The 27,829-nt window shown below is 39.5% G+C and overlaps 1 protein-coding gene across 1 annotated transcript in view; it reads left to right on the top strand.

Moving 5' to 3' along the window:
* Frem2 (FRAS1 related extracellular matrix 2) overlaps window positions 1-27,829 on the top strand; it is a 157,009-nt gene that overhangs the window by 97,198 nt on the left and 31,982 nt on the right. The window contains exons 6-10 of the mRNA XM_090342296.1: window positions 1,032-1,283; window positions 22,249-22,398; window positions 24,066-24,275; window positions 25,482-25,679; window positions 27,445-27,609. Of these exons, the coding sequence (XP_090198422.1) occupies window positions 1,032-1,283; window positions 22,249-22,398; window positions 24,066-24,275; window positions 25,482-25,679; window positions 27,445-27,609 (975 nt within the window). The remainder of the gene's footprint in view (window positions 1-1,031; window positions 1,284-22,248; window positions 22,399-24,065; window positions 24,276-25,481; window positions 25,680-27,444; window positions 27,610-27,829) is intronic.

Genomic DNA, 27,829 nt, shown 5'->3' on the forward strand with positions numbered 1-27,829 from the left:
TAGCCTTCGAAAGCCCAAGGACAGGGCTCAGGCCCTGATTTCAAGCCAGGACTGGCAAAAAGAAAAAAAAAATCAAAACTTGGGGCTGGGAATGTAGTTTAGTGGTAAAGTGTTTGCCTTGCATGCATGAAGCCCTGGGTTTGATTTCTTAGTATCACCAAAATAGAAAAAGCTGTTAGTGGTGCTGTGGCTCAAGTGGTAGAGTGCTAGTCTTGAGCAAAAGAATTTCAAAGACTGTGCCCAGGTCCTGAGTCTGAGTCTCAGGAATAGCTAAAAGTTAAAATGAAAATTTAAAAAAATTAAAAAGTTCAAAACTTGTTTAAGCATGTCCCAAGAGAATTTCAAATTATTTATTTTGCTCCTAGATAAATGTCTTATGACAGATGAATTTATACAAACCAAAATTAAGATTCGTCTATAATTATCATTAATACATTAAATACCTTCCTAGAATATTTGCCAAGAAAATGTAGGCTGTTAATGTATGAGTAAACTTTCCATAACACCTTCATTAATATGTATGTGAATTGAAAGCTAGTCCAGAACAGCAATTAAAAACAGACTTCAGATTAGCTCTTGGCTTCCCAGAACAAGTGGTTTAATGTGCACACACCCCAGTTACCAAGTGTGTAAAACTTATTAGGGCAGTGGAGAGGATTAATGAACCAAGCATGTAAGGCACTTGGCTCTTGGCCTGGCGTCCTAAGTATTTGACTAGTAGGAGTTATTATAATACTGTGTTGAGCCAAAAAAAAAATCTATTGACAGGAAAGATAGAAGAATAGCAGAAATTGCCATTGATGAGAATGATAGAAGAAAATGATGGAAATTTGACCCTTGCTTTTGGTTTGAGACCATTGTGAGATTCAATCTAATGACCCTGGAGCAGAAGGTGATTGCTTGTGCAGTTCTGGGTGTTCGGATGCAGGGGCAACCACTGAAACACAACAAAGGAAAACAATGGTTTGGAGTCATACCCTGGGAATACAAGGGTGCCTCATGAAAACTTCTTGGATTCTTTCCATCCCCAGGAACAGCAACTGGAACTGTGCCAACCTCTGTGTTGTCTTACTCCGATTACATATCCAGGCCTGAAGACCACACCAGTGTCATTCGCTTTGACAGAGAGGAACGGGAAAAAGCATGTCGCATAATTGTTATTGATGACTCCTTGTACGAAGAGGAGGAGAGTTTCCAGGTCCTTCTGAGCATGCCCATGGGAGGAAAACTGGGCTCAGAATTCCCAGGAGCTCGAGTTACCATCCTCCCCGACAAAGATGATGGTGAGTATTCACTGACCTCAGAGTCCTTCACTAACCACGCATAACCACACGGCCAACATCTTTCTACATAGGAAAAACAGAAAAGCATCATACCAAGCATATTTATTTTATATTGGACTTATACCATGATTTCTCTTTCATGGTTTCATCTTTCCAAAGGGCAAAAGTCAAAGCTATGTGTTTCTGTTTCTCTGTAGTTTCTTTCACAACTTTGTTTTGACTAATAGTGGACAGAGCTTTCTGTTTTATTTACTTATTTAGTACACCTGTGTGTGTGTGTGTGTGTGTGTGAACTCAAAGTCTTGCAGTTGTTTGGCTTGCTCATAGCTGACATTATACCACCTGAGCCACTCGTGAAGCTCAGCTTTTTGCTGATTAATTAGAGATGGAGTCACACTGGGACTTTTTTGTCTAGGCTGTAATCCTTCAGAGCTCACCTTCCTAAATAGTCAGAACTACAAGGTCAAGGCTATGGCAGTGGTCTCTTTGCCAGTTCTTAACTGCAAGAGAACAGAAATAGAGACTCTTGAAGTAAAGATATTGCTTGATAAAATATGGGTTGTACCATAAAAAAATAACGAAAATTTGTCATTATTTGGGAGTGAACTACATGCTATCTTCCAGTACCATGTCTGACATTGACAATAAATATAGTTCATACATGTCTCTGGACCCTCAGTACTGAGGTTACCATTTAGTATTGCAATAATGATTCTTTAGGAAGAGTATTAAAGCAGTACTTGGAGTATTACTAATCTTTGCTGTCAGACTTTGGGAATGAATTAAAGAACCTTCAAGCTAAATCAGTCTCTGCCTTTGTGTGGAAACCCTCAGGGGTTTGGCTAATGGACTGTCTCCTTCAACCACCCTGGAAAAATTACCATGCCATAAAAAAAGCCACGAACCTATGAAAAGGCATCACAGTGAGCTCCATGCTAAATGTAACTCAATTCTGTGCCACTCAAAGGCTTACTGACATCAGAAAAGCTTTCTCAAAAGCAACAGTACTTAGTGAACAAAACATTTCTAGTGCTAGAAAAACACATCCTAGGAAAATGTATGGGTGAATTTTTGCATTCATTTTTACATCCTTAAATATATCTTTTACATCCTTAAATATAAAATTGACATTAATATAAACTCAAAACAAAGGAATGCCAGCCAGCTAGTTCAAAACATGACCATGTGCAATTAAAGAGAAAACTGGACAAAACAAACATATTCTACATTGAGTGTGTCAGGTGTGAGAAAATATTAGAAAAGAAGAACTGGCAGCTCAAAGCATTCGTGCATTATATTTTGAAACCCTTATCTCAAATTAACTATGAAAAACTTGGAAGTGGAGCTGTTGCTCAAGTGGTAGACCACAAATCCTTTAATGGAAAGTGAAGGGACAGTGCCAGGTCTTGAATTCAGGCTCCAATACCAGCACAGAGAAAGAAAGAAGGAAAAAAAGAATAAAAAGAAAAGAAGGAAAGAAATTATTCACTCCATTAATGAAATTACTAAATAATAAGTATTTTTTTGTTTTTGAAAAAAGCTGGTTTTAAATGTTGCCCGTTTTCAAAATAAATTAAAACAAAATTGTTAATATTGTATACCCTTTTGCCTAAATTTAAAGCACTTTCTGTTATTTTTTTTTAAAGCCACTTTAGCTGGGCTCTGTTAGCTCACACCTGTAATTCTAGCTACTCAGGAAGTTGAGATCAGAGGATGGCAGTTCAAAGCCCGCCTGTGCACAGAATTCCAGTCCATGAGACTTTAGTTACAATAAACTACTCAGAAAAAGTCAGAAGTAGTACTGTGGCTCAAGCTGTGGAAGACTAACCTTAAGCAAAAGAACCTCAGAGATGGTGTCCAGGCCCAGAGTTCAAGCACCAAGACCAGAAAAAATAAAGCCATTTTGTATCACTTTTTGATATAATGGTCTCAGGATTACAAAATTACAGCATTTATTCATAGTCAACAAACATGACTAGGAGAGGACAGGAAAAGAAAGAGCTGTGTGCATGATGTAGGGAAGTGATGGCTCCAAGTTTGGCCTTCAGAGGATAACTCCTAACCTTGCCTAGTTTGTTCTAGGCCTATTCAGAAGGCCAGCTCTCAGGGGCCTTCCAAAAGGGAAGATCGTCACAGTATAAAATACAGGCAAACCAGCAATGGTCAGAGATGACTGGAGCAGGTTCCTTCGCATCGGGGGGTACATCTGACTCAGTCTCTAAAGAGCTTGTGCTGTGTTCCTGTGAACTCCCCTGGCGTTTCTGAAACTGGATAGATGCTCTGCTCACCACACGCTGAGTGTTAACAAGCTTTGTTCCACTGCATGCACACGAGCTTGGCAGGCGGCCACCTGACTCTTGGGCTATGTCCCATGAAAACATTTCCCCACAAGACCAGAAAAGGCAAAGGCTCTAGAGTTCTGAGGACAACAGTTAACTGTTGTGTAGCATTTGCACTGGACCTTCTAGCCCATAAGAAAATGAGCACAGGGAACTATGCCAAGATCTGGGTTCAGTTGCTCCGGAAGTGAGCCCTCATGGTCATGGAGTATGCTTTCAACCCTGTGACATTTCGGTGACTTAAGATGAGGGGAGTAACTATATAGGAATGGGTCACAGTATTAATGTGTCTCTTTCTTGTTTTTTACCATTTGCTTAGAAAACTGTGTAGATAACATCTTAAAAAAAAACAGTGTGCGGGGATGGGGGCCAGGAGTGTGGCCCAGTGGTAGAGTGCTTGCCAAGCATGCATGAAGCCCTGGGTTTGATTCCTCAGTACCACATACACAGAAAAAGTCAGAAGTAGTCCTGTGGCTCAAGTGGTAGAGCATTAGCCTCCAGAAAACTCAAGGGTAGTGCCCCTGAGTTCAAGTCCCATAACTAATAATAATAATAACCAGTGACTACACCACATTACAAATCTCAATAATGATTTATTTGAAGGTGGTAATACTAGCCTCAAACTATTTTAAACTTTTCCTGTCATACTTCCAAAGAAAAAAAGTATTTTTTTTTCATCCTTTCTGTAAGAAATGGCAGGTCCTCATGCTGTCTCCCTGGAATGGACCATCGAATACAATACATTCAGCCCATTCTATCCATGGCTTCCACATTTACAGATTCAGTCTCATCTTTGAATCAAAAATAGTTGAAAAGTAGTACTCTGAGCTGAAAGCACACAAGTTATTTCGTATATGTCTTTATTCCCTAAGTCATATAGTAGGCAGCCCCCACTTAAATCCCTGTCCTGAAGTAATAGGGCAAAATTACTTCTATAATACTTGCATTGTACTTAATATCATAAATAAGATGGGGATGCTTTAAAATGAATTGAAGATGAGCGTAGGACTTCTGCCTACACTGCTTACTCCAGAAGATACTTTAGTGTTTCTGAACTTGGGTAATTCAGTAAAGGGACTTAGAACTGGTGTCCCATGGAGACGAAGGGGTAATGATGTGTTTTTGCATCTGTTTACTTAATATTATTGCAAACTTCTCAGTCAGCCCCCTATCAGGGGCTCTGATACCTTAACAGAGACCCAGAATTTGTCCTGCCACCCTCACTATATATAGCAGTGCCCTCAAATCAGCAGGGATTTGAAAGGCATGTTCAGAACTGTTTTGAGCACAATGCTCAAAACTTGAAATAGTTACTCGTTATGATGAGTTAATACACATCTAGCAGTTAAAAAAAAAAATGTTACATAGACCATGAAGGAGACCACAGGTTTCTCTAGTACCCTCGATTGCACTCTTCTGTCCACACTTCCAGCAGTAGGCACACCCCATTGGTGAGGTATAATAGTACTAAGTTAGCACAGTCTATGAAGGATTTGGGCAAAAGATAGGCAAAAAGATGTACCATGGGAGGCTGTAAAGTCGGGCTCCATATGGGGTGAGAGCCTTCAGAAGAACATGCAGTTTGAGCCTGGGGCTCGAGGAAGGCTTCCTCCACACAAAGAATTGAGATGACTATGTCACTGGACTTGGCAGCTTGTAAATTGATCACCACATATCCCAGTAGGCTGTGACAGGCACTCTATTGTGAAGACAGCCTCACTGTTTGGGATGAGTATAATCCAGAGTACAGGCCAGCAGCCCCTGCTTTTAAATACATTTCTGCGCAGAGAAATAAAAGGGTTGACCACTCTTTACTATAGGCACTGTGAGAGAAAGAGTTCCTTTTTCTACCTTGGGCAGCTGAAATAGATCTCAGCTCCAGACTCCCCCAGGGTGCCTCATACACAATCAGCTTCACAGACCCAGGAAATGCACCACCAAATGAAAGATCTCTGATGAGAACGCCCACAGGGAGATTATTCTTTTCTTCCTTCCTTCCTTTCTTTCTTTTTTAAAAACACCCTTATTCAATGGGAGCAGTTTTCAGGAGTGCTCAACTGCCAGGGAAAAACTGAAAAACAAACCCAAACAAAAATGTGGACAGCCAAAGCGACCAAGTCTTTACAGTGCCAGTATGACAAGATGATGCTGTAAACAAGCAGGGGATATGGAGATGGCCCAGGTGGTAGCTTCATATCTGTGTGTGTGGTCTCTACTTCAGTGAAGGACGAAGGACTGTCTACCCTCACAAGAGAGTGGGAAGGGGGACAGAAGTTTAGACCGTTCACCTGAGAACCTGTCCTCACAGTGAGCACATTTTCACTGATGGTCATCAAGAATGCATATTTTGGAATTCTTTGCAAGGTTGGTGAACTTCCGTGAAGGGAGCCTGTGTTGGATCTACTTCAAAACGTTGAAAGGATAAGTCAACCATTAGCAAAAAAACAAAACAAAAAACAGTGGCTTGATTAATTCTCAATGGATAGCTGACTACCTGGTTCAAAACATTGCATCAGGGCAATTATGAAATTTACTTGTGCTTGCAAATTGTCTGTCTTTTCTTTCTTTCTAAAGAATGAGAGAGAGAGAGAGAGAGAGAGAGAGAGAGAGAGAGAGAGAGAGAGAGAGAGAGGAGAATATGATATAGGCTTACAAGGCATTGTGCTTCTGTGTATGTATTATCTGACTATGGGGAATCAGATTAAAATGATAATGCTGACAGACTTCATTACTCTGACTATGGTTTCCCCATTAGTCACGAAATGGTTTTCTAAGATTTCCTTGAGAGGATTTCCTTTGCAACAAGGAAGACAATGAGCAAGTGCAGACTGGTGACAGATGTGTTCAGTGACAAAACTAGACTCCAACTAGTTCCTATTGACACTGAGCCATGAGCGTCTAGGGAAAGACAGAAGAAAGTGCTAGGACAAGCAGAGATTTGCAATAGAGCAAAACCTAGATACATAAGGCCATACAATATGACACTAAATGAAAGGACCTCTAGGATATAGAAACAAAAGCCATATAATGAGTGATTGTTGTCCTTAATGTACTGTGTTATCTCTCATCTCTTTTGCTGTCCCTTGGTTATCTCATATTGTTACAGTATTTTACTTTGTTATCTGATATATTGGATATATTTGTATTTGGTTATTTGAAATCGGATAGGGAAGGGGGGAAAACAAGATGAGGGGTGGGGCTGGGGGGGGAGAGAAATGGGGACCAAAACATGAGAAAGGGTATCAATGTATGTGAAGTAATGCACCTTCTATCTGGCGAATGTAATGTAACCCTTCTATTAATTACAATAAAAAATATATGAAAACAAAAAGAAAGTGCTAGGACATACAGTTGAGTGATGTGACTTTCCAGGGCCCTCCTAAATTATCTCATGTTACAGAACAGAAACCCAAGACCTAAGGCAGTGGGCTTCCCCCCTGGCAAACATTTCCCAGTGACCAGAGGGGACAAGTGCCCTGGACATGCATAGACTGGTAGTGTCTTCCATTCCGGTACCAGAGTCCATGGGAGAAGGAGGACACTGAGCTTGCAGCCTGGAATGTCACACGTGGGTTCTGAGAGTAAAGACCATGCTCCTTTCGGCTTGGAACAAAGGGATCACAGCCCCTTCTTCAGTAGATACATGTCACGGGTCAGTTGTTGAGCCCTCACTGGCCAGCATTATTTATTTTTCAGGTGACAGCCACAAGCTTTTGTTCTCCAGACCTCACACTGATGCTGTTTAACACTTTATTTGTTGTAGCCTTTCTGCCTTCAGCTGCTGGGATTCCCAGATAAATCAACGTGATGTCAGAGTATCCATTGATTCTGAATTGTTGTTTACAAAATTCACTGTAGTAAGCAGGCATAGAATGGACATGTTCAATGTCTGATTGATGATTTGAGGAAGTAGAGATAATTTTAAAGTGGTGGAATGAATAAGCATAAAGGAGTGTCTTCTGTTTTTTCACTCTTTCTCTGATGGCTTTATCAACTATTTTTGTTCTTAGTTTTTAAGAAATGTATCTTCTGAATGGATATAAAAAATGTGATACATATATACAATGGAATTCTAGATAGCCACCAGACAAGATAAAATAATGACATTCTCTGGAAAGTAGATGAAGCTAGAGCAAATCATGTTGAGTAAGTCAAGACCAAAGAAACAGAAGGCACATGGTCTCCTTGATATGTGGATATTAGATCCAAACAGAACAGGAGCAGTGATTCAGTACTCGGGTACTCAAGGTCACTGACATGATCTTGGAGATACAACTACATGGACGTAAAAATCTATGATCAGATATATACTCTATAGACACAATGATATATAGATCTATATGTATGTATGACATACAAACTCTCAGCTTAATTTAAATTTTGTTCTTAAATGTATGTGCCAATGATTGCATATAGAGATCCCATTCTTGAATACTTATTTGTTAAACTTGACATTTGAAATATGTTGTAAAAACACTGTATTAATAAAATCTTTCAATTAAAAAAATTATCCTCATAAGTGATAAATAGGAATATGTATATTGCACACTCTTATTTTTCTCTTACATAGAAGTCGATGCTCTGCCTTTCCTTCAACCACCATATATATGTATATATATATATATATATATATATATATATGTATGTCTTTAGAGAAAATATTCTAAACCTAAACATCTAACAGTTTTTGCCTGTCTAGATATCTACCCATATTCAGAGGAAGTCGGGGGAGGACAAATTTTATAGGATTCACATTTAATATTGGAACCCTACAACTTCCTTAATCAATCTGATCCTCAAATTAATTTTGTTTATAAATAGCATATAACAATAATTACCTTATAGGGCTGTTAGAAATAATCATATTATAAGCACTAAATGCAAGTAACAAGATTCTAGAGGTCTTGATATGACTCATAAAGACAAACAGTGAGCAAATGTACTCATGAATTAGATTTGATATTGTTACTATTACTTAACTATGGTACTGATTTATGTGATCTCCCATACAAATCTCCTTATTGTCAAAATAATGACTTCTTTGTGTAGGTACTGAGGCTTGAACTCAAGGTGTAGGTGCTATCCCCTTAACTTTTTCACTCATGGCACTCTCATGCAGGCCAGAGTCTCTCTCTTTTTTTTTTTTTTTTTTTTTTTTGCTGACTAATTGGAGATAAGATTCTCATAGACTGACTTTGAATCTTGATCCTCAGATCTCAGCCTCCTAAGTAGGTAGGATTTTAAGTTGTAAGCTTCTGGCACCTGTTTACTTTGGTGAATCTGGAAGCAGTTATCTTAGTGAATGCCCACATATTGTTTGATGACATTCTATTCCTCATTGATGTTTCCTATGTAAATAGCATGTGATTCCTGCTTTGGGGAGCTCAGTGTAACAAGGGGAGGTATGATGGATGACTCGTTTGAATGTAAGATGGAAAATGAAACTTGAGAATGGGATACTTTTCCGGATAGCAGTCCACTGAAAAGAGGTTAGTGGAAGGATGGAAAGACACAAACTTTACAGAAACTTGGCACTCGTAATAAGATGATTTTTCCCCTTTTTTGGGTTAGTATAATAGTTCAAACTCAGGGCTTTACACTTTCACTTGGTTTATTTGCTCAGTTGGTACTCTACCACTCGAGCCTTGACTCTAGGTCTGCTTTCGGTTGCTTTCATTGGAGGTAAGTGTCTCACTGGAATTTCTACCATGGCTGACTTCCAACCACAATCCTCCAGTTTTCAGCCCCCTGAATAGCTAGGATTACAGGACTGAGCCACTAATACTCAGCTAGATGATGGTGATTTTGAAAGTGCAGGAACTACTCAGCTCCCCGGGACAGGTGCCCATCCACTCTACTGTGAAATACCACAGCAACATTGGTGCAAATGCCCGAACTAGTTAGGAATAGAAAACCTTCACAGGGAAGATAGAAGTGTCTGCTCTGTACTGGTTTTTGTTAAGTCTAATGGTGTTTGCATTTAAAAATGGGTTATATATATATATATATTTGTCTTTTTTTAGTTACACGATTTATAAAGTCATGACAAGAGTTCTAAACAAAAGCACACCGAGTGATTCGTGACAGTGTAACTCCATCTCTCCACCAAAGCCTCATTCTCCCTGAGCCAGTTCAGTTTGCTGTGAGTCTTACTGCCCATAGTTACCTGTGCATGTTGTTCTTTTCACTTTGACTAAAAGGAACTGTCTAACACTAGAGTGCAATGGGAAGGAAACTTTCTTGAAGCAGTCTCCCGGTTTCCACGTTACTTATTCATTGGCTTTGATTCTTGTACTTTTAGACAGCAGTTTCCTCATCTATGATAGGGGAAGGTTATAACTGTGCTTCCTGAGACAAGTGTCAACTACCTTTGTCAGGAAGATTAAATGGAGAGATGTAAATATGAATATGTGTGTGTACTTACATGTGCACACAGCTATGTGTATACATGTAGACTTTGAAAGCACACAATAAATATTGGTGGTTATACTTTTTGCCAGCCATGGGACTTGAACTCAGGGCCTTGGACTTTTCTCAAGGCTAGAGCTCTACAACTTGAGCCACAGCACCACTTCCAGCTTTTTTCTATGTATGTGGTACCAAGGAATCGAACCTAGGTCTTCATTCATGCTAGGCAAGCACTCTACCACTAGGCCAAACTACCGGCCCAACATTGGTTATTATTAGGTGATCATACGTACATTTTCTTGTGATACACTCGATTTAGGTAAATTCATATGAACCCACTCCATCTTTTTAATGGCTGTATAGTATTGCCCAGTGTACCTAACACTTATTTTAGACTGACCATCATTTATTTACCTAGTCTCTGTCACATTCCCTTTTCAGGACAACAATATATAATTCAACAACAAAGTAGTTGCACGGTACAATACCCATAATGATGAATAGTTACTGAGAGTCTACTGCTTGCTAAGTGCTGCTCTGAGCTCATTCTGTATACTCACTCCCTCAATCTCCTTGGTGAGACAGGTCCTGTGTTGTCCTCAGATGAAGTAGTCAAAAAGACCTGCTAGGTAAGTTGTCACACCAGTAGACAGAAATGGAACTATAGCTCCCTTGCAGAGCAGCGATTTACCTGAAAAAGGACAACCACAGCACCACCTGGCTTCAGTCCAAGGGCCTTGAATAGGCTTGTGCCATGTCCCTCAACAGTTTGCTAAATAAAGTAAATATATCACACATTTCATTTACTTACAGAGAGTTCTAACATGCATCATTATTCCTTTCTTTGGCCTTATACAATAAGAATATATTTATTGGGCCGGGAGTTTGGCCTAGTGGTTAAAGTGCTTGCCTAGCATGCACAAAGACCCGGGTTCAATTCCTTGGTACCACATACATAGACAAAAACCGGAAATGGTGCTGAGGCTCAAGTGGTAGAGTGCGAGCCTTGAGAAAGTCCAAGGACAGTGCTCAGGCCCTGAGCTCAAGCCCAGGACTGGCAAAAAAAAAAAAGAATATATTTATTATTGAACACAAAGAGACATAGGAATACTGTTACATAAGTTGGCATCTAGCTGGACACCAGTGGTTCATATCTGTCATCTTAGCCACTCAGGAGACTGAGATCTGATGGTTATGGTTTAAAAGCAGCCTGAGCAAGAAACTCTGTGAGACTCTTGACTCCAATTAACCAGCAAAAAGCCATAAGTGGAGGTGTGGCTCCAATGGTAGAGTGCCAACCTTAGGCAAAAAAAAAAAGGCACCTAGCCTATGGAGAGTCTTTTGGGTTCTTGGTAATACAGATGGCTAAGTTAGAGTATGAGAATCGAAGCACTGGTAAAACATCATTGTCTCCTTTCTCCTTTAAATTTCCTACCTAGTGAGTGTGAATTTCACCTACTAAGTAAGAGCAGGGCTCATTCCTTTCCTGATTAAGCAAATTATGTCAGTAGTGTCTAGAGACTGATTCATACACAGCACACAGATTTGGAAAGAATTTATTTCACCCACATCAAACAATTTGGCCACATTCCATCCGTGATTCACTCTCAAAAGTTGCTTCTCTGCAGATTTCACATTGCCTGTAAAACTGATTTAATGTTGACTCATGCATTATATTTTTACATTAAACTTCATGTATCAAGAGAAGGAAAAAAATGCATGAACTCTGACTCAACGCCACTGGAGGATAGAGTTCTGATGACTTGAACATAGAAATTTCACTTTCAACTCAGGCTGACCCCGAGAAAGATCAGAAAAAGTTTGGAGTGTCGCTAGATTGGTAGTCAAGTCTCTGATAAACTCTATCTTTTTGAAGAAGAGCTGACTGCGTGTTCTCCAAGGGAATCTCCCATCTTTATCAGCTTCTTAAGTATGTGTCCACTCTTCTTTACCCTCTTGGAGAGAGGCCACAAAAAAAATGTCAAAACACACACTTACAATAATATCTATTTTTACATGTTCATCAGTTTTGCCTAAAGAATTTTGAAAATGCTTTTTTGGAAGACCAGATAAGCAGAAGTCATTCTTAAAAAGATATGTTTATAGATTTAAAGAATATCTTTAAGGTAAAGTGGGGAAGTTCCCATCATGATTGATTAAAAACTAATTTTTCTTTCTGAGGAAACAAAAGGTTACCTAAGGAGACAGTTCAACCAGGTACCTTTTTATTCTTTCTTTTTTTTGTCACCAGAAAAAGAAGTGCAAAAATAATACAGCAAAATGTGCACCTTCTTATAAAATTAAGTAATGTCACCATTTTCCATGATTAGTTCAGATTTTCTTTTTATGCTGGGATTTGAGCCCAGGACTCATGTTGGCCAAACATAAGCTCTACCACTGAGCTAGAGCACCAACCTGCAAATCTGTGACAGCTAGATTTCATACACACAATGTTATACACACAATGTTAAACTAGTACCTTTCCATCACCATAGTACCCAAGAGAAACAATTACCATAATTGTGGGGGTGGGCCATGTGTATGGGCACATGTGCATACACATATTTATATATTCCAACTTGCTTTCTTTAAAGGATATATCAGCATTGTACTTTGGAGATCTGGTCATTTGTAATTATTTACATGCATTTTAATTATCTGTCCACCTGCTGAAGAACTTGGAGCTTTCCTTTTGCTTTTGAAGTATAAATAATGTCATATTGAAAGTATACTCCTAAATATATCTGAATATGTATACAGAAACTCTGTAGGGTATGTTCCTAATGGTATAATAACTGGATTTTTCTGGTCAGACAATTTTGAATTGACCAGATATTACAAAACTTCTCTAAAGAGATTAAACTGTGTATCTACCAGTTTCTCAAGTAGAACATCTTTGCCTTCTTCCAGTCTTACAGAATCCTACTGGTTTTTCCAATTTCTGTTTCTCTGAGCACTAATAAAATCATAGAACAAGTCATGGGACCATTTTGGCACTTGCACATTTATACAGTCATCCAGTTTCTTCATTTATATTCATGCTTTAGAATTTCTGTTGTAATGTTTTTATATTTTTCACTAGCTTGTTTGGGCTTCCTCTAAAAGTTGTATAATGAAAATCCTGCTATCATTATACATTAATAAAAATTTTCCATTAACCAGGCACAGGTGACTCATGCCTATAATCAATCTTAGCTACCCAGGAGTCTGAGATCTGAGAAATGAGGCTTGATTCCTCTCCTCCTATCTCCCCTCTCCTCTTGTTTCTCCTTCCACATCTATCTCCTGCACTTCTCTCTCCCTCTTTCAGAATTGCTAGGGTTTGAATCCAGGGCCTTTACCAGGCAGGCACTATACTACTTGAGTCACAATTTCAGCAAAAACTAATATGTCTCTTGAAAAAGATTAAGTTATTTTAGGTATTTTGTTAGAAAAATATAAACTACCATCATTTTGTCCTCAGGCATTAGGTATTTGAATATTACCAACATATCGTATTGATTTTTTTCTGCTCAACGTAACTTCTTGTATTTACAGCCCTTTCAATATACTTTCGTGTGAATTTAGTAATTTTACAATGTGCTCCTTCCATGGCTGTTACCTCTTTGTCTTTGTCTTTTTTCCTTTGGTACTAGAAATCAAACCCTGGACATTGCACTTTCTAGGCAAACACTTTACCACTGAGCTACATCCCATCACACCTCTTCATCTTGGACGCCTGAAAAATTCATATTTTTAACCCTCCCTCTTCCTTTATATTGTAGTCAGATTTTTGATGACACTCTCTAGTGTTGATTCACTGTCAGTCCTCAGACTTTAGAGACGAGCAGGAACAAGCTTTTAGTTCCAGTTGACTGCAATGGTGTTTTGTTCCACTTTCATCCCACTGGATAATTTTAGCACAGCTCTTTCCTTACTTAGAGAATATATTAATGAAATGGGAAAAATCTTCAGAGCTACCAAACATAAATGACAGATTACTGTTTATTTTTAATATATCCTGAGTGCTGATTGAGTTAAAGATGATACACTGCCTGTAATCCAAGCTGTTCTGGAGGCATTAGACGGGTAGAATTGAAGTTCAAAGTCAGTCCAGCAAGAACCCAGTAAGATTCTGTTTCAATAAACAAGCCAGGGGTGATGGTTCAGCCTGTAATCCCAGCCACTTGGATGCATAGGTAGAAGAATCATGGTCTAAAGCTGTACCAGACAAAAAGCTTGACACTTTATCTTTAAAAAATGACTAAATAGAGGGCCAGGAGTTTGGCCTAGTGGTAGAGTGCTTGCCTAGCATGCACAAAGACATGGGTTCAACTCCTTGGTACCATATACATAGAAAAAAAAAGGCAAAAAATGGTGCTGTGACTCAAGTAGTAGAGCTCTATCCAAGGACAGTGCTCAGGCCTTGAGTTTAAGCCCTGGGACTTAAACAAAAGACTAAATAGAAAAGGTCTTGGGGCATGGATCAAGGGATAGAGTCCTTGCTTAATAAGAGCTAAGGCCCTAAATTCAAATCCAAGTTCAATCTACCCCAGAGCTACCATTAATATAAATATCTCAAGTCATAATTTTTAGCCTTATGGGGTGTGTTGTGGGGGGGGGGGTTGTCCTGTGAGAAGGTTTATTTTATTTTATTTTATTTTACTGTATCCTATATTTCCTCAGTGTCTCAGCTCAAGCCCTTGAGAATATTGTGACTATTGCCCCCTGAGTTATATCTCTAGACAAGGACTAAGTTATAAATAGTTCCTTTCTGATATACTTCGGATCTATTTTCCATGATGCCCTAGCACAAATGAACTACAATAAACATTCCTCTGTATTTGTGTGCATGCATGCATACATACATTTCTTTTTTTGTGTGTGTGAGTCATGGGGCTTGAACTCGGCCTGGGTGCTGTCCCTGAGCTCCTCAGCTCAAGGCTCCTGCCCTACCCCTAGACCTGGGCACTGTCACTGTCCCTGAGCTCTTCACCTCAAGGCTACAAGCCTACCCTTGAACCAAGGCCCAATTCCCATTTTCTGGAGGTTAATTGGAGATAAGAGTCTTGGGTCCTTTTATGCCCAGGCTGGCTTTGAACCTTAATCCTCAGATCTCAGCCTCCTGAGTAGCTAGGATTATGGGTGTGAGCCACCAAGCCTGGTGCATGCATGCATTTCTATATGAATCTCTAGGTAAAAGTCTTGCTCACAAATCTGTGAAAACTTTTTATCCAGGCAGGGCATGATGACACATGTATGTAATCCTAGAAAGGCAGAAGTAGAAAGATCAAGAGTTTGAGACCAGTCCCAGCAAAAGATAGAGTGTCTCATAAACAAAATGAAAAGCAAAGGAGTTGGAGGCTTGGTGCAAATGATAGAGTTTAGCAGGTAGAGCATAGCTGGTAGGAAGCCTAGGATTCGAACTTCAGTACTTGGAAAAGATAATAGAAAAGGGAAGGGATAAAATAAGGAAGGAAGGGAGAAGGAAAGAAAAATAAAGAGAAACAAAAGCTCTTATCCTAATGAAGCCTATTTTTTCCCCCTTTTTATCCTCTGGAAGTCAACAAGTTGACTTTATCTAGATCTGAATCTGAGAGCTCCTTCATTTCCCGGCTGGAAACCTTGGGCAAATCTCTTGATCTCCTTTAATCCCTGACTTCCTTATCTGTGAAAGAGGATTAATGTAGTACATACCTCAAAGGTTGGTGGTGAGGTTGAGGTTGACACAAGGTAAGTTTAAACATGTAATGTGGTTTCTAGCAAGCAGGCTGGGAAAGAAACAATGACAGTGGAACCTCTTCCACTGTCCAAGAAGGCAATGTCAAAAAGACAGCAGGAGTCAGTCTGATGAGGGGGAGGAAATGCAGACACATTGTGGGCATGGCCCATGGAAAGACATTCCTAATGGAGCACTGAGTAGAACTGGGACCCGAGGAGGATTGGAAGGCAAAGTAAGTACTTCAGTGTCTTACAAACCACCTGAAGGCATCTATGAGCAGCAACCCACCAGCCAGGAGAAACATGGGAAGCTTGTCAGCAAAGGGATTACTACTATGCACTCTAGCAGGTGGGTTACAAGGCTATTTAAATAGTTGGGAGAATTCAAATGGCTGGAGATGTTGGCCCCATCTGGCTTAGTGGCCCCAAGACAGAACCAAGAACCAAGATAGGGAGTGGAGCGGTCTGTCTGTCTGTCTGTCTGTCTCTGTCCCCCCCCCTTCTCCCCCCCTTCCTCACCCCCCCCCTGTTTTGGAAAGGTTTATCTTACAGTGCCCATGGGAAGAGAGCTGAGTTTGCAGCCTTAGGCTGCAAAAACAGAAGATCTGAGCTATAGACAATTTTAGGAGGCTGTATTCGCTGGAAAGAATTTTTTTTTGGGGGGAGGGTTGTATTGTTTTCAGCCCTGACCCAAAAGACTGCATGAAAGCCTGCATTCAGTTCTAAGCAAACATGTTAGAGACCCAAGCTGTTTTTTTTGATGGATGGTCCACATAGGCATGAGTAAATAAGATTTGGCTGTAGATAGCAATTACTGCTGTTATTTTGTTCTTTCATCTCTAGAGACACATGCATTTGTAAACATCCATCCAGATACTGGAGAAAGAAAAAAAAAAAACAAGAACATCCCTTTTCCCCCAAGGGAACAAAATAAATTATTTCTCTTTGTCTTGGTGGCAGGTGTATGCAGTTTAGCTTTGCCTATAGCCTTCCACATTTGTAGGAAGCAAACATGATTTTCTCTTTGCTGGGAAGTACAAGTATCTCCAACTTTTGAAAGTCTCAGTAATGTTCACACTTCAGCACTCACTGATGGAGTGTGTACCTTGACTTTGATGTGTAACACTGTGAAGGATGCACAGAAGGTTCTGACTTCCTTCAGAAGTTATCCTTTCTGTAGGCCTAGGCCAGCTGAAAAATGTCCCTTGGGCTGTTCACACAGGCTCAGGATGTATGCTGCTTACCATAGGCAGGGGGAATAAACAGGAATCTGGTCTCTGAGCTAAGGAGAGGGGACTGGGAAAGTTGGCTGTGTTGCAGTATCATGTGGGTGGAAGGATGCAGGATTTATTCCTTCTTTAATCAGAGACCCATAGAAACCAGTGCCTTTCCCCTTGAAATCTAAATGTCAAAACGGTAAAAAGGCACAATGGATATATATGAGCTGAATTAGAGAATTCAGTAAGCTTTTTCTAATTTGCTCTGTGTTGTCGTAGGGTATTTCCATAATTGATCCATAAAGAACTGCAGATGACTTAATGTTTAAGACAATGTTCCTACGTGGGGGAAAAAAAAGTTTACCGGAGAGTAGAGTTTAAAAAACTTATTCATAAGTAACACCTTGGACAGTTTTTCCCTTGTATGCTCTTATTCCTTTGACTTGCTTATTACTTATTAAAATGGTCCAGGAACATATTGATATTCATGCATTCATTCACTCATTTTTGTACCAATACTTGTGCTTAAACTAAGGTCTAGACACTGTCCATAGCTGTTTTGTTTAAGGCTGGTGTTGTACCATTTGAGCCACACCTCCAAATTTTGACTTTTGCTGGATAATTGGAGCTAAGGTTCTCATAGAATTTTTGGTTACCTAGCTTGGCTTCAAACCACAACCATCAGAGCTCAGCCTCCTAAATAGATGTGAGTTACTGAATAGGTCTGATTCTCTGGCATCCCACTCTATTTTTCTTTTTGGGGTGATATGTATACCTCAACTCACTGCTTGATGAATCTATAGCTCATTTACTCACATAAGGTTTTGTCTCAGTTATAGCAACTGTCCATCATATTCAAATTTGAGAAATTTTGAAACGCTCTTGAGAAACTAAAATACATGTATGCACTGCCTTCTCAATTCACCTCTGCTGAAAAAAAAATATACAAATGTGTTTTTACCTAGTCCATTTTACTCATGGCAGAAAGAAACTAGGTATTTATGGTTTGAAGGTTATCTTGTCAGTGTTGTTTATTTTGGCCTTATAGAAGCTACTGAATTAGGTTTTAGTTTCCTAAGAGTCCTTAGAATGACTTGCTATTGATTGCTTGCTTCATTTTCTAGTTACCCTCATGGAAGTACAGAGAGGGTGGAAAATCTTACAGAAACAACTCTCACTTCTTTGAACAACGAACTTACAGTCTAACAAAATGACTACCAGGAAGCTGGCACGTGTTTTGTTCCAGGAGGCGCAATCAAGGGAAAGGGGAGAAGGGGAACGAAGAGCGTAATGGTGGGAAAAATATAGTCATCATATTCCATGTAAATATGTGGAAATGGAACCAGGCCATTGGAGGGGATGGGTGGAGTAGGGATAGATGGAGGAGAATGATGGAAAAGGTGACATCGATCAAGAACAATGTACTCATAAATGGACATGTTGAACTGAAACCCCTTTGTACGCTACTTTAAAATTTTTAACTAAAAGGAAGTTAATTAAAAAGTAAGAAGAAAACTTTTTTTAAATGCTTAAATCTAGTGATAACTGCAAACTTCCTTTTAGGGGATTCAAACCCTCTTTTTTTCCATTGCAGCTGCTACTTTCACTGAACTTAACAATGTACCATGTATCAATATGATAATATAATTTTTATCAGTTATATAATTTATTGTTGATGGTAGTGGTACATATTCTCCCTCCCCTCCTCCCTCTCTCTCCATCTTTCTCTCTGTGTTACACACACAAACATAAGAACCATCCATAGCTGTATATAGTAACTATTATTACTCTTCATTCTCCATGACAAATTGGATAAAAATTCCCAGAGTGCTACTTGAGGCTCTTTTCTTCTTGTACAAGCCATGAAGATAAAAAACAAAAACCTTTGTTCTTGAACACACAAAGTACAGTATTGCCCTGAAACGTGGGTCCTTGGGTACTTTTTGATTGTACTCACTCACCTGATTTTCTTCTGTTTAATTTCGCGCAAAGCTCTGTGAGGATTGGAAAGGTAGAAACAGCATTATTAAACAAGTCATCCTACCTTTCTGGATTTCTCAGCTTTCTGGCTCTCATAACTCAGAAACTTAATTTGTGTGTTGATACAGTTTGCCAGGAATGTAAACAGATTTAGAGAGCTCACTTGTTAAAGACAGGTGATTGAGCTCTGTGATCATTATAAAAGCCTTTTAGAAGACAAACAAATGTGCCTGGTTTGGCCATCTGGTCCCAAAGAGAAATTTTTAGGGCCCTCTGTCTTCACCTTTGACACCTCCTTAGCTGTGAGAATGTGAGGAATGCTCAGGTCTGCTTGGCCTGAGGCTGCTAAGATAACATCTCCATCCCTAGCTAAGCACTCACAGGTTGGGCGGAACCCCACCCAAGTTGAAAGGATGGGAGGGAGGTGTGCTGTGTCTTCTGCAGATTTATCACTCACCAAAGTATGCAAACAAACTTTACAAGACTGATTTCCTATTATTCAAGAGCTGAGGGGAGCTGGATGCTTTTAATCATGCCCTGCAGATGAAGAGACAGAGAAAACAACGCAATCGCAATCGGGGCAATTTAACTTGATGCAGAAAAATAAAGAATTCATTTCCAACTTGAGCAATGTGCCAAAGGCCTTGGGCTTCTCCAATAGCTTTGTTAGCCATTGTTGGAGAACTTGGTTTTCGTGGGGGCATGGGGAATTCATTCTGATTCTCTGAACCATGACATCATCTCCTGAATGACTTGTGCTCTAAGGAACAGTGGTATAACGTGACTTTTCTTAATGATGACAGTCTTTAAATTGAATTCCCCTGCAGTCTTCTAAAGAAGAGGTTACCCCTTACTATGTTAAATCACTGGCTAGATTTACAAAAATAACAAACACGTCTAGAAATAGCGTGATTTTTATTTTGTGTGGATGATAGAGTGGAGCAGTTATGCATATTGCTTGATTTTCCTTCAAGTCAGAAGGTTTATTTTAACAAATGTTCCTACATAAAGGGAAAGAGGACTAGCCTTGCAGATTTAAGGTCTTGAATTGTCTGATTGTGATATTCGAACACTTTTCTTGAATACCAAACTCCTTAGAGATCAGTTTGCGTATATGGTGTCTTCATGTTTTGCATGGTACCTTCTTCCAAAGCTATGCCATGTGTTGACCTGAATCAGGAATAGTGGCTCTGTGTCCTGAATTACGATGCAGATGTCATTCATCCTCCTTTTAAAGGTCAGTCTGCACAAGTATGTTTGTGTCTGTTATACCCAATATAGAAATGAAATTAAGACTGGTTTCTTTTTTTAAAAATTAAGGTTTTTTTTTCAATGAAGATGCTTGATTTTAGAATTTGAATCATTGATAAATGTCTCTACATTTTACTTGGATAAAAAACTGATAGTTTTATCTTGTGTGTAAATGTTATTTAACATAAACATTAAAGATAACTTCTAGAAAAAAAGAATCTTCTTTTTTTCTCCTTTTTTTAAAAAATTGTAATTGATAGAGGGTTACATTATATTCACCAGATAAAAGGTGCATTACTTCACATGCATTGATACCCCTTCTCATGTTTTTCCCATTTCCTTCCCCGCATCTTGTTTTCCCCCTTCCCTATCCTATTTCAAATAAATAAATAAACATATATACAATATACCAGATAACAAGGTAAGATACTCTAACAATATGAGAATAACCAAGGGGCAACAAAAGAGAAGAGAAATAACATAGTACATTAAGAACAACAATCACACATTATATGGCTCTTGATTCCATATCCTGGAGGTCCTTTCATTTGGCCTCATCTTATATGGCCTTATGTATCTAGTTTTTGCCCTATTGTAATCCTCTGCTAGGAGAGTCTTAGATGTGTACTAATTATGACAAATGAGGGAAACCATTGAGCCTATGTTCCTTTGAGTCTGGCTTACTTAAGAATGTTGTTTTTTTTATTGTAATTAATAGAAGGGTTGCATTATATTCACCAGATAGAAGGTGTGTTACTTCACAAACATTGATACCCTTTCTCATGACATGAAGGACAGAGGACTAGCATGTTTCATGCCAAAGGACTATTTGCCCGAATACACTATGTGGGTTCATGCAGCTGATTTATCATTCTTAATGATTGTCTATAAAATTTGCACACAGTGGGGAAACTTATGAGTTCTATTATTTTTACCGTCTTCTGTGAGCTTATCTATATTAATTTTTTTTGTCATCATGGGGCTTGAACTCATGGCTTAGGTGCTGTCCCTGAGCTCCTTTGCTCAGGGCTAGTGCTCTATCACTTTGACTATCAGTACCACTTCCAATTTACCAGTTTTAATTGGAGATAAGAGCCCCCTGGATGTTCCTGCCAGAGCTGGTTTTGAACAATGATCCTCAGATCTGAGCCTTCTGAGTAGCTAGGATTACAGACATAAGCAACCACTCCTGGAAATAAATTTGTTACAAATTTATCCTATAGTCTTCATCTGTGGTATCTAACTACTATACTCTGTCAACTATATCAGCTATATTGGTGGGAATTAATGAGGAGATCAAGTCAAATTCATTATCAATATGAGGAAAATACAGAATTGCCAAAGTATGGGCCCTGGTTTCATGACCTAAGTCACATCACCATCATCCATAAGGACAAATGCTAACCTCTGGGAATAAGGGTATTTATTTAACAAAATCTGTATTTTATACATATATATATATGTATATTTATACACACATGGTATAGACAATTTTGCAAATACTATGGTTAGCCAACAATCAGTCAGGCAATCTAGCATTGGTCTCCATAAAGTCTTAAAGACTCATAATCTTAGTTATACCAAGGGACCCCAACACGATTACAACAGCCCCAAATATTCAGGATTAATCCTGAATCTGATGAACTAGATTACCTACCACAAGTGTCAGAATCACCAGGGTGGAAACTTAGTAAGAGATGATAAAACAAATGTTCAGGCCAAACTTTGCATAAATCATTTTTAACGTGTTATAATTCATTTGAATGTATTTCTCAGAGATGGAGTCAGGAGGTTTAGAAGCCTTGTTAATATCATACGTGGAAGAGAAACTACAATGGCGCTGCCTCAAGATGGCTATCTCCCCTTAAGCAATTGATTGGATGCCTCTTGATTTTTAAGTATTGATACTTGGACCTGGAGTCTACATAATGTACAGAGGATAGCTGCCTAAGATAGCTGCAAACAAAAAAAAATCATGATTTTTTGACCCAACTCCTCTAAATTATATCAATAGTAGTTGATACAAAAAAGTAAAAGTAACCACCGTGGTTTCTGTGCCTTTCTTGACAGAACCCATCTTCTATTTTGGAGACGTCCAGTACTCGGTGGATGAGAGCGCCGGCGCGGTGGAGGTGCACGTGTGGAGGACAGGCACTGATCTCTCCAGGCCGTCCACCATCACAGTGAGATCCCAGAAAACCCATCCACCCTCAGCTGATGGTGAGCAGGTTCCGACAGCAGTTCTTTAAGTGTTCCTCATCTTCCAGCTCCCATGACACAACATACCGCTCAGGCAAAACTTTTCACTCTGAGAAAGCAAGCTGGATGGATTTCCCCTGCCCTCAGAACCATGACTACATCATAGATCAATCTCCACGTCATCAAGCTAGGTTCCAATGCAAGAGTCAAAGTCTGTAAATTCTAAGGCTTATGTTAGCAGTAGTTGGTTCGCCATTGTGTGTGTGTGTGTGTGTGTGTGTGTGTGTGTGTGTGTGTGTGTGTGTGTATACCATCAAGGCCCCTCATTCAAGTCAGACTTCCACTTCTGTCTTTTGCTGGTTAAATAGAGATGAGAGTCTCATGGACTGGGCTGGCTTCGAACCTCCATCTTCTGCTCTCAGCCTCCTGAGTAGCTTGGATTACAGGCATGCATGAACCACTAGCACCTGGCACAGCCTCCACTCTTCAGTCATCTAACATGGTTGAATGCACATACACAGTTTACTCTCAGCCACCTAGAGTAAGCAGGAGGAAAGCCATTTTCTTTTTTTTCATATATTTTTATTGTAATTAATAGAAGGGTAACATTATATTCACCAAAAAGAAGGTGCATTACTTCACAAACATTGATACCCTTTCTCATGTCTTGGTCCCCATTTCCCTCCCCCCACCCCGCCCCTCATCTTGTTTTCCTCCCTGAGGAAAGCCCTTTTCAAAACCACCTATACATCTTCAGCTTGACATAGTAGAACCAGCACTGTGTTCTTGTGTCCAGTAAACACAGGACCAACCCAATGACTCACTTTGAAGGTAAAAGAAAAAAGTCAAATCAAAGTTGAGAGTAGGGAGATATCAAAATGCCAATAAAGTGGTAAAGAAGCAAAGGAAAGAACCACAAGGAACTAAAGTTTTTTTTGGTTTTGGTTTATTATTTTTGTGCTGGGGACTTGAACCTGAAGCTTTGTATGTGCTAAAGCACACCCCCCAAGATTCAAGTCTTTTTAAAAATATATTAAAGATAGATACACTTAAGCAATCACATTGAGAAGGAAAAGTATGAGCAGAATCAGATGAGCAAAATGTATGAAGAGAAGAAAAGAGGCAAAAAAATACCGAACTGTTGTTTCCTCCATGTTGGCCTTTTAAAGATGAAAAGGCTGTTTTGTGAATGGGATACTGGTAACTTACATCTATAATCCTAGCTCCTCAGGAAGCTGAGATCTGAAATCACAGTTCAAAACTAGCCTGGGTAGACAATTTTGAAAGACTCTTACCACAAACTAACCAGCAAAAGACCAGAAGTGAAGATGTGTGGCTCAAATAGTAGAGTGGTGTCCTTGGGAGAAAAAAAGCTAAGCAAGAGCAGAACCACATAGGCCCCAAGTTCAAAGCCCAGTCCCCCCACACACATACACATACACGTGCGTGCGCAAGCACACATACACACAAGTTATGACACATAGATCATCTTCAGAACCTACCTTAAAGTCAAAACCTCCTTCACTGTGTAGGTACTAATCTTAGGTATTTCACAAAATGTACTTTTCTGTGCTATAATCTTCATCACTTATTTTTCTAATGAATTGTAAGTAAAGCCATATAATTTACTTCTTACACTTTTAAAAATTCAGTCCCTACCTGAGTAATCCTTTTGCTCTTCTTTGTAGCTGGAACTGACTATGAGGGAATCAGCCGTAATTTGGATTTTGCCCCCGGAGTGAACATGCAGAGGGTTCGGATTGTCATTGTGGATGACCTTGGACAGCCTGTGCTGGAGGGAATTGAGAAGTTTGAGTTGGTTCTTCGGATGCCTATGAATGCTGCGCTTGGCGAGCCCAGCAAAGCCACTGTCTTCATAAACGACTCTATCTCTGATTGTGAGTGGTCATTTTACAGTCATAAACATCAGGATTTATACATATGGCAGTTAGAATGAAAAAATAATCGTATCGATTATGTTCATTTGCAAAGGCAGCTGTTCTGAAGCACCAAGGACTCAATGGATTGATAAAAATTATCTCAGGTGCCAATAGCTTACAATTTTAATCCTAATTACTCAGAGGGCTGAAATTTGAGGATCCCAGTTCAAAACCAGCCTAGTAGGGAAAAAAATCCATGAGACTCTTATCTCCAATTAACAAACAAACAAAAAAAGATGGAACTGGAGCTGCAGCTCAAGCCCAGGGACAACACTGCCACCCCCACCCCAAAAAAGAAAGAAAAATGATTTCACAGATGTTAGCTAGATGTCATACAAGAGTGTTGGCTAGGTTGGTCCATTCTGAAGACTGTTCTTCATTTCTTCCCTCTCCATGTGTCTTTGTGTTCAATTCCCCATTTTTAAAATGAGAATACCTGACTGGGAGTGGTAAAGTGCATTCATGAAGCCCTGGGTTCGATTCCTGGGTACCACATATGCAGAAAAAGCCAGAAGTGGTGCTGTGACTCAAGTGATAAGAGTGTAGCTTTGAGAAAGCCCAAGGACAGTGACCAGGCTCTGATTAAGCCCTAGGACTAGAGAGAGAAAGAGAAAGAGAGAGAGAGAGAGACAGAGAAAGAGAGAGAGAGAGAGAGAGAGAGAGAGAGAGAGAGAGAGAGAGAGAGAGAGAGAGAGAGAGAGAGTTAGAGGGGGGGAACATTAATCACTTTGGGCTGTGTCCAGCCAAATGTCTTCTTTGATTACCTCTTTAATGACTTTACTTACTATCATATCAGAGCCTCACATTCTTGCTTAGCTTCTGTGCTCAAGTCTGGTACACTACCACATAAGACATACCTCCACTTCTGGCTTTTTTCTGGTTAATTGTTGATTTTTTTTTAAAAAAAGTGTCTCATATTTGTGTATAGCAGCTGGCTTTGAACTTCCATCCTCAGATCTCAGCCTCCTACATGGCTAAGATTACAGACAAGAGCCATTCATTGCCCAGCAAGGAACTCAGCACTCCTAATTTGCTCAAGCTTCAAGAGGACTGAATTCCACTTCTCCTCAGTGCTTTTCGTTCTTCTTCTTCTCTCCACTACGTCTTCTTTTTTTTTTCTAAAGGGAATTTCCACTTTGATCCATGGCTTTATTTGGTTTGTAGTGCCCAAGATGCAATTCAAAGAAAGAGTGCACACTGGCAATGAAAACGATGGGCAGATAGTCGCAGTGATTCGCAGAAGTGGGGACGTCCAGTTCACATCTTCCGTGAGATGCTACACCCGACAGGGCTCTGCACAAGTCATGATGGACTTTGAAGAACGTCCCAACACTGACGTCTCCACCATCACCTTCCTCCCGGGTGAGTCCCAGCCGGAGCTTTTTAGATGTCATTTCAGGAAGCCAAAGAATTTGCTGTGAAGTGTGCATCAGGGTAATATCTGATTTCAACAAGCTTATCGCGTGGGACTTTGGTGTACTAAAAGGTAGTGATGGTAACAGGTTGAATGTATGGGCCTTTGGTTTCTATGTTGACTTATTTGATTCCTAATGTGGGATTATGTGGTTTATTCAAAACTTAATGGGTAAGAATATAATATAGGGACAGTTTTCACAGTGTTGGGAATTAAGCTTAATGTTGAAATATAATTAAATGAAATTGCTCTCGCTATTTTAATATGTCCCATGCCCTGTGTGTGATCATTTTGATCTAATAATTGCATTTAGAGGAATATATTTGAAGAGATAGAATCATAAAACAGGCAGAAATGTTTCTTATGTAGATGTTTATCACAAAGTTATATAAAGTACTGAAACATTGAAAGCAAATGGTCAACAAATGAGAATTCTTTCTTTTATTTATTTATTTTTTTGCCAGTCTTGGGGCTTGAACTCAGGGCTTAAGCACTGGCCTTGAGCTTTCTCAAGGTTAAAGTTCTACCACTTGAGCCACAACACCACTTCCAGCCTTTTCTATGTATGTGGTACCAAGGAATCGAACCTGGGTCTCTGTGCATGCTAGGCAAGCACTCTATCACTAGACTAAACTCCAAGCCTGGGAATTCTTTCTTTAAATACCAATCAGGTGGCATATTTTATAGCTGCTAAAATGTTTTCATTTTAATTGTTAACGAAGCCAGAGGCCAGTGACTCATTGTAATCCTAGCTCCTCAGGAGGCTGAGATATGATGATTGTGGTTTGAAGCCAGCTTCGGGAAGGAAAGTCCATGAGAACACAAATAAAAAATAAAAATGAAAAAAAAGTAAAAAAGCTGGAAGTGGAGCTGTGGTTCAAGTGGTGAAGTGTTAGGCTTGAGCAAAAAAGCTCAGGAACAGCACCCAAGCCTTGAATTCAAACCCAAGGACTGACACACACTCCAAAAAATTTTAAAAATCATTCATGAAATTTGGTACAGTTAAGAATATAATATTTTGGTTCAATTCACTAGAGCAAAGACCTATTTTTTTCCTTGTCTCAATTAGGTAACTAAGTAAAAATTAGTAATAGTAGAAGTTAGTATTATGGGCAGATAAAAATGACCAATCATGGGGCTGGGAGTTTGGCTTAGTGGTAGAGTGCTTGACTTGCATGCACAAAGACCTGGGTTCAATTCCTTGGCACCACATACATAGACTAAAGCTGGAAGTAGTGCTGTGGCTCAAGGATAGAGCTCTAGACTTGAGAGAAGTCCAAGGACAGTGCTCAGGCCCTGAGTTTAAGCCCCACGACTGGCAAAAAAAAAAAAAGGCCAATCAATATAAATATAACTTTTCTTTCTGATCTTAAGACTACAAAATCAGACAGAACTAATGTTTTTCTCTCTCTCTTTTTTTTATTTGCTTCCTTTCTAAGGCTAGGAATAGAACTATTGTATATCTCACTATAGTTAGACAAGGCAAAACTTTCTGCGAAACAATGGGATGACTATCCATGCATGGGTTTATCTATTCACTTGTTCAGCAAGTATTAATTGAAGGCTTACAAGATGACTGACAGAAATCTTTGCACCGGACAGTACAGATAAAGCTACACCACTTCTCCTGTAGTACTTGTGCTTTGATTTCTGGTACATCATCCTTCTTGGCGATGGGATGTATGACCCTGCTGTCATTTTTGTTTGTTCCAGGAGAGACAGAAAAGCCGTGTATCGTGGAATTGATGGATGACATGTTCTATGAGGAGGTGGAGGAGTTACGCCTGGTACTAGGCACTCCACAAAGCAGCTCTCCCTTTGGGGCTGCAGTTGGTGAACAAAATGAAACCCTGATAAGGATCCAAGATGATGCTGATAGTAAGAAATCCTCACCTTGTATATAACTGTGAATTGGAAACTGAAATCTAACCCAGTTATAGTTGGAGGTGACTCAGAAAATGCCTCCCTTTCTGAGTAGAAATCTCAACTGAAAAATAAAAACAAGTCAAATGGGGAACAAAAATCTACCATTGTAACCCCTCTCTCTATACATTATCCTGACAATAAAATTTTTAAAAAAGAAAAAAAATCTACAATA

Source organism: Megascapheus bottae, chromosome 11 (genome assembly GCF_031878675.1).
Source record: "Megascapheus bottae isolate mThoBot1 chromosome 11, mThoBot2.hap1, whole genome shotgun sequence".
In the NCBI taxonomy this organism is placed as follows: domain Eukaryota; kingdom Metazoa; phylum Chordata; class Mammalia; order Rodentia; family Geomyidae; genus Megascapheus; species Megascapheus bottae.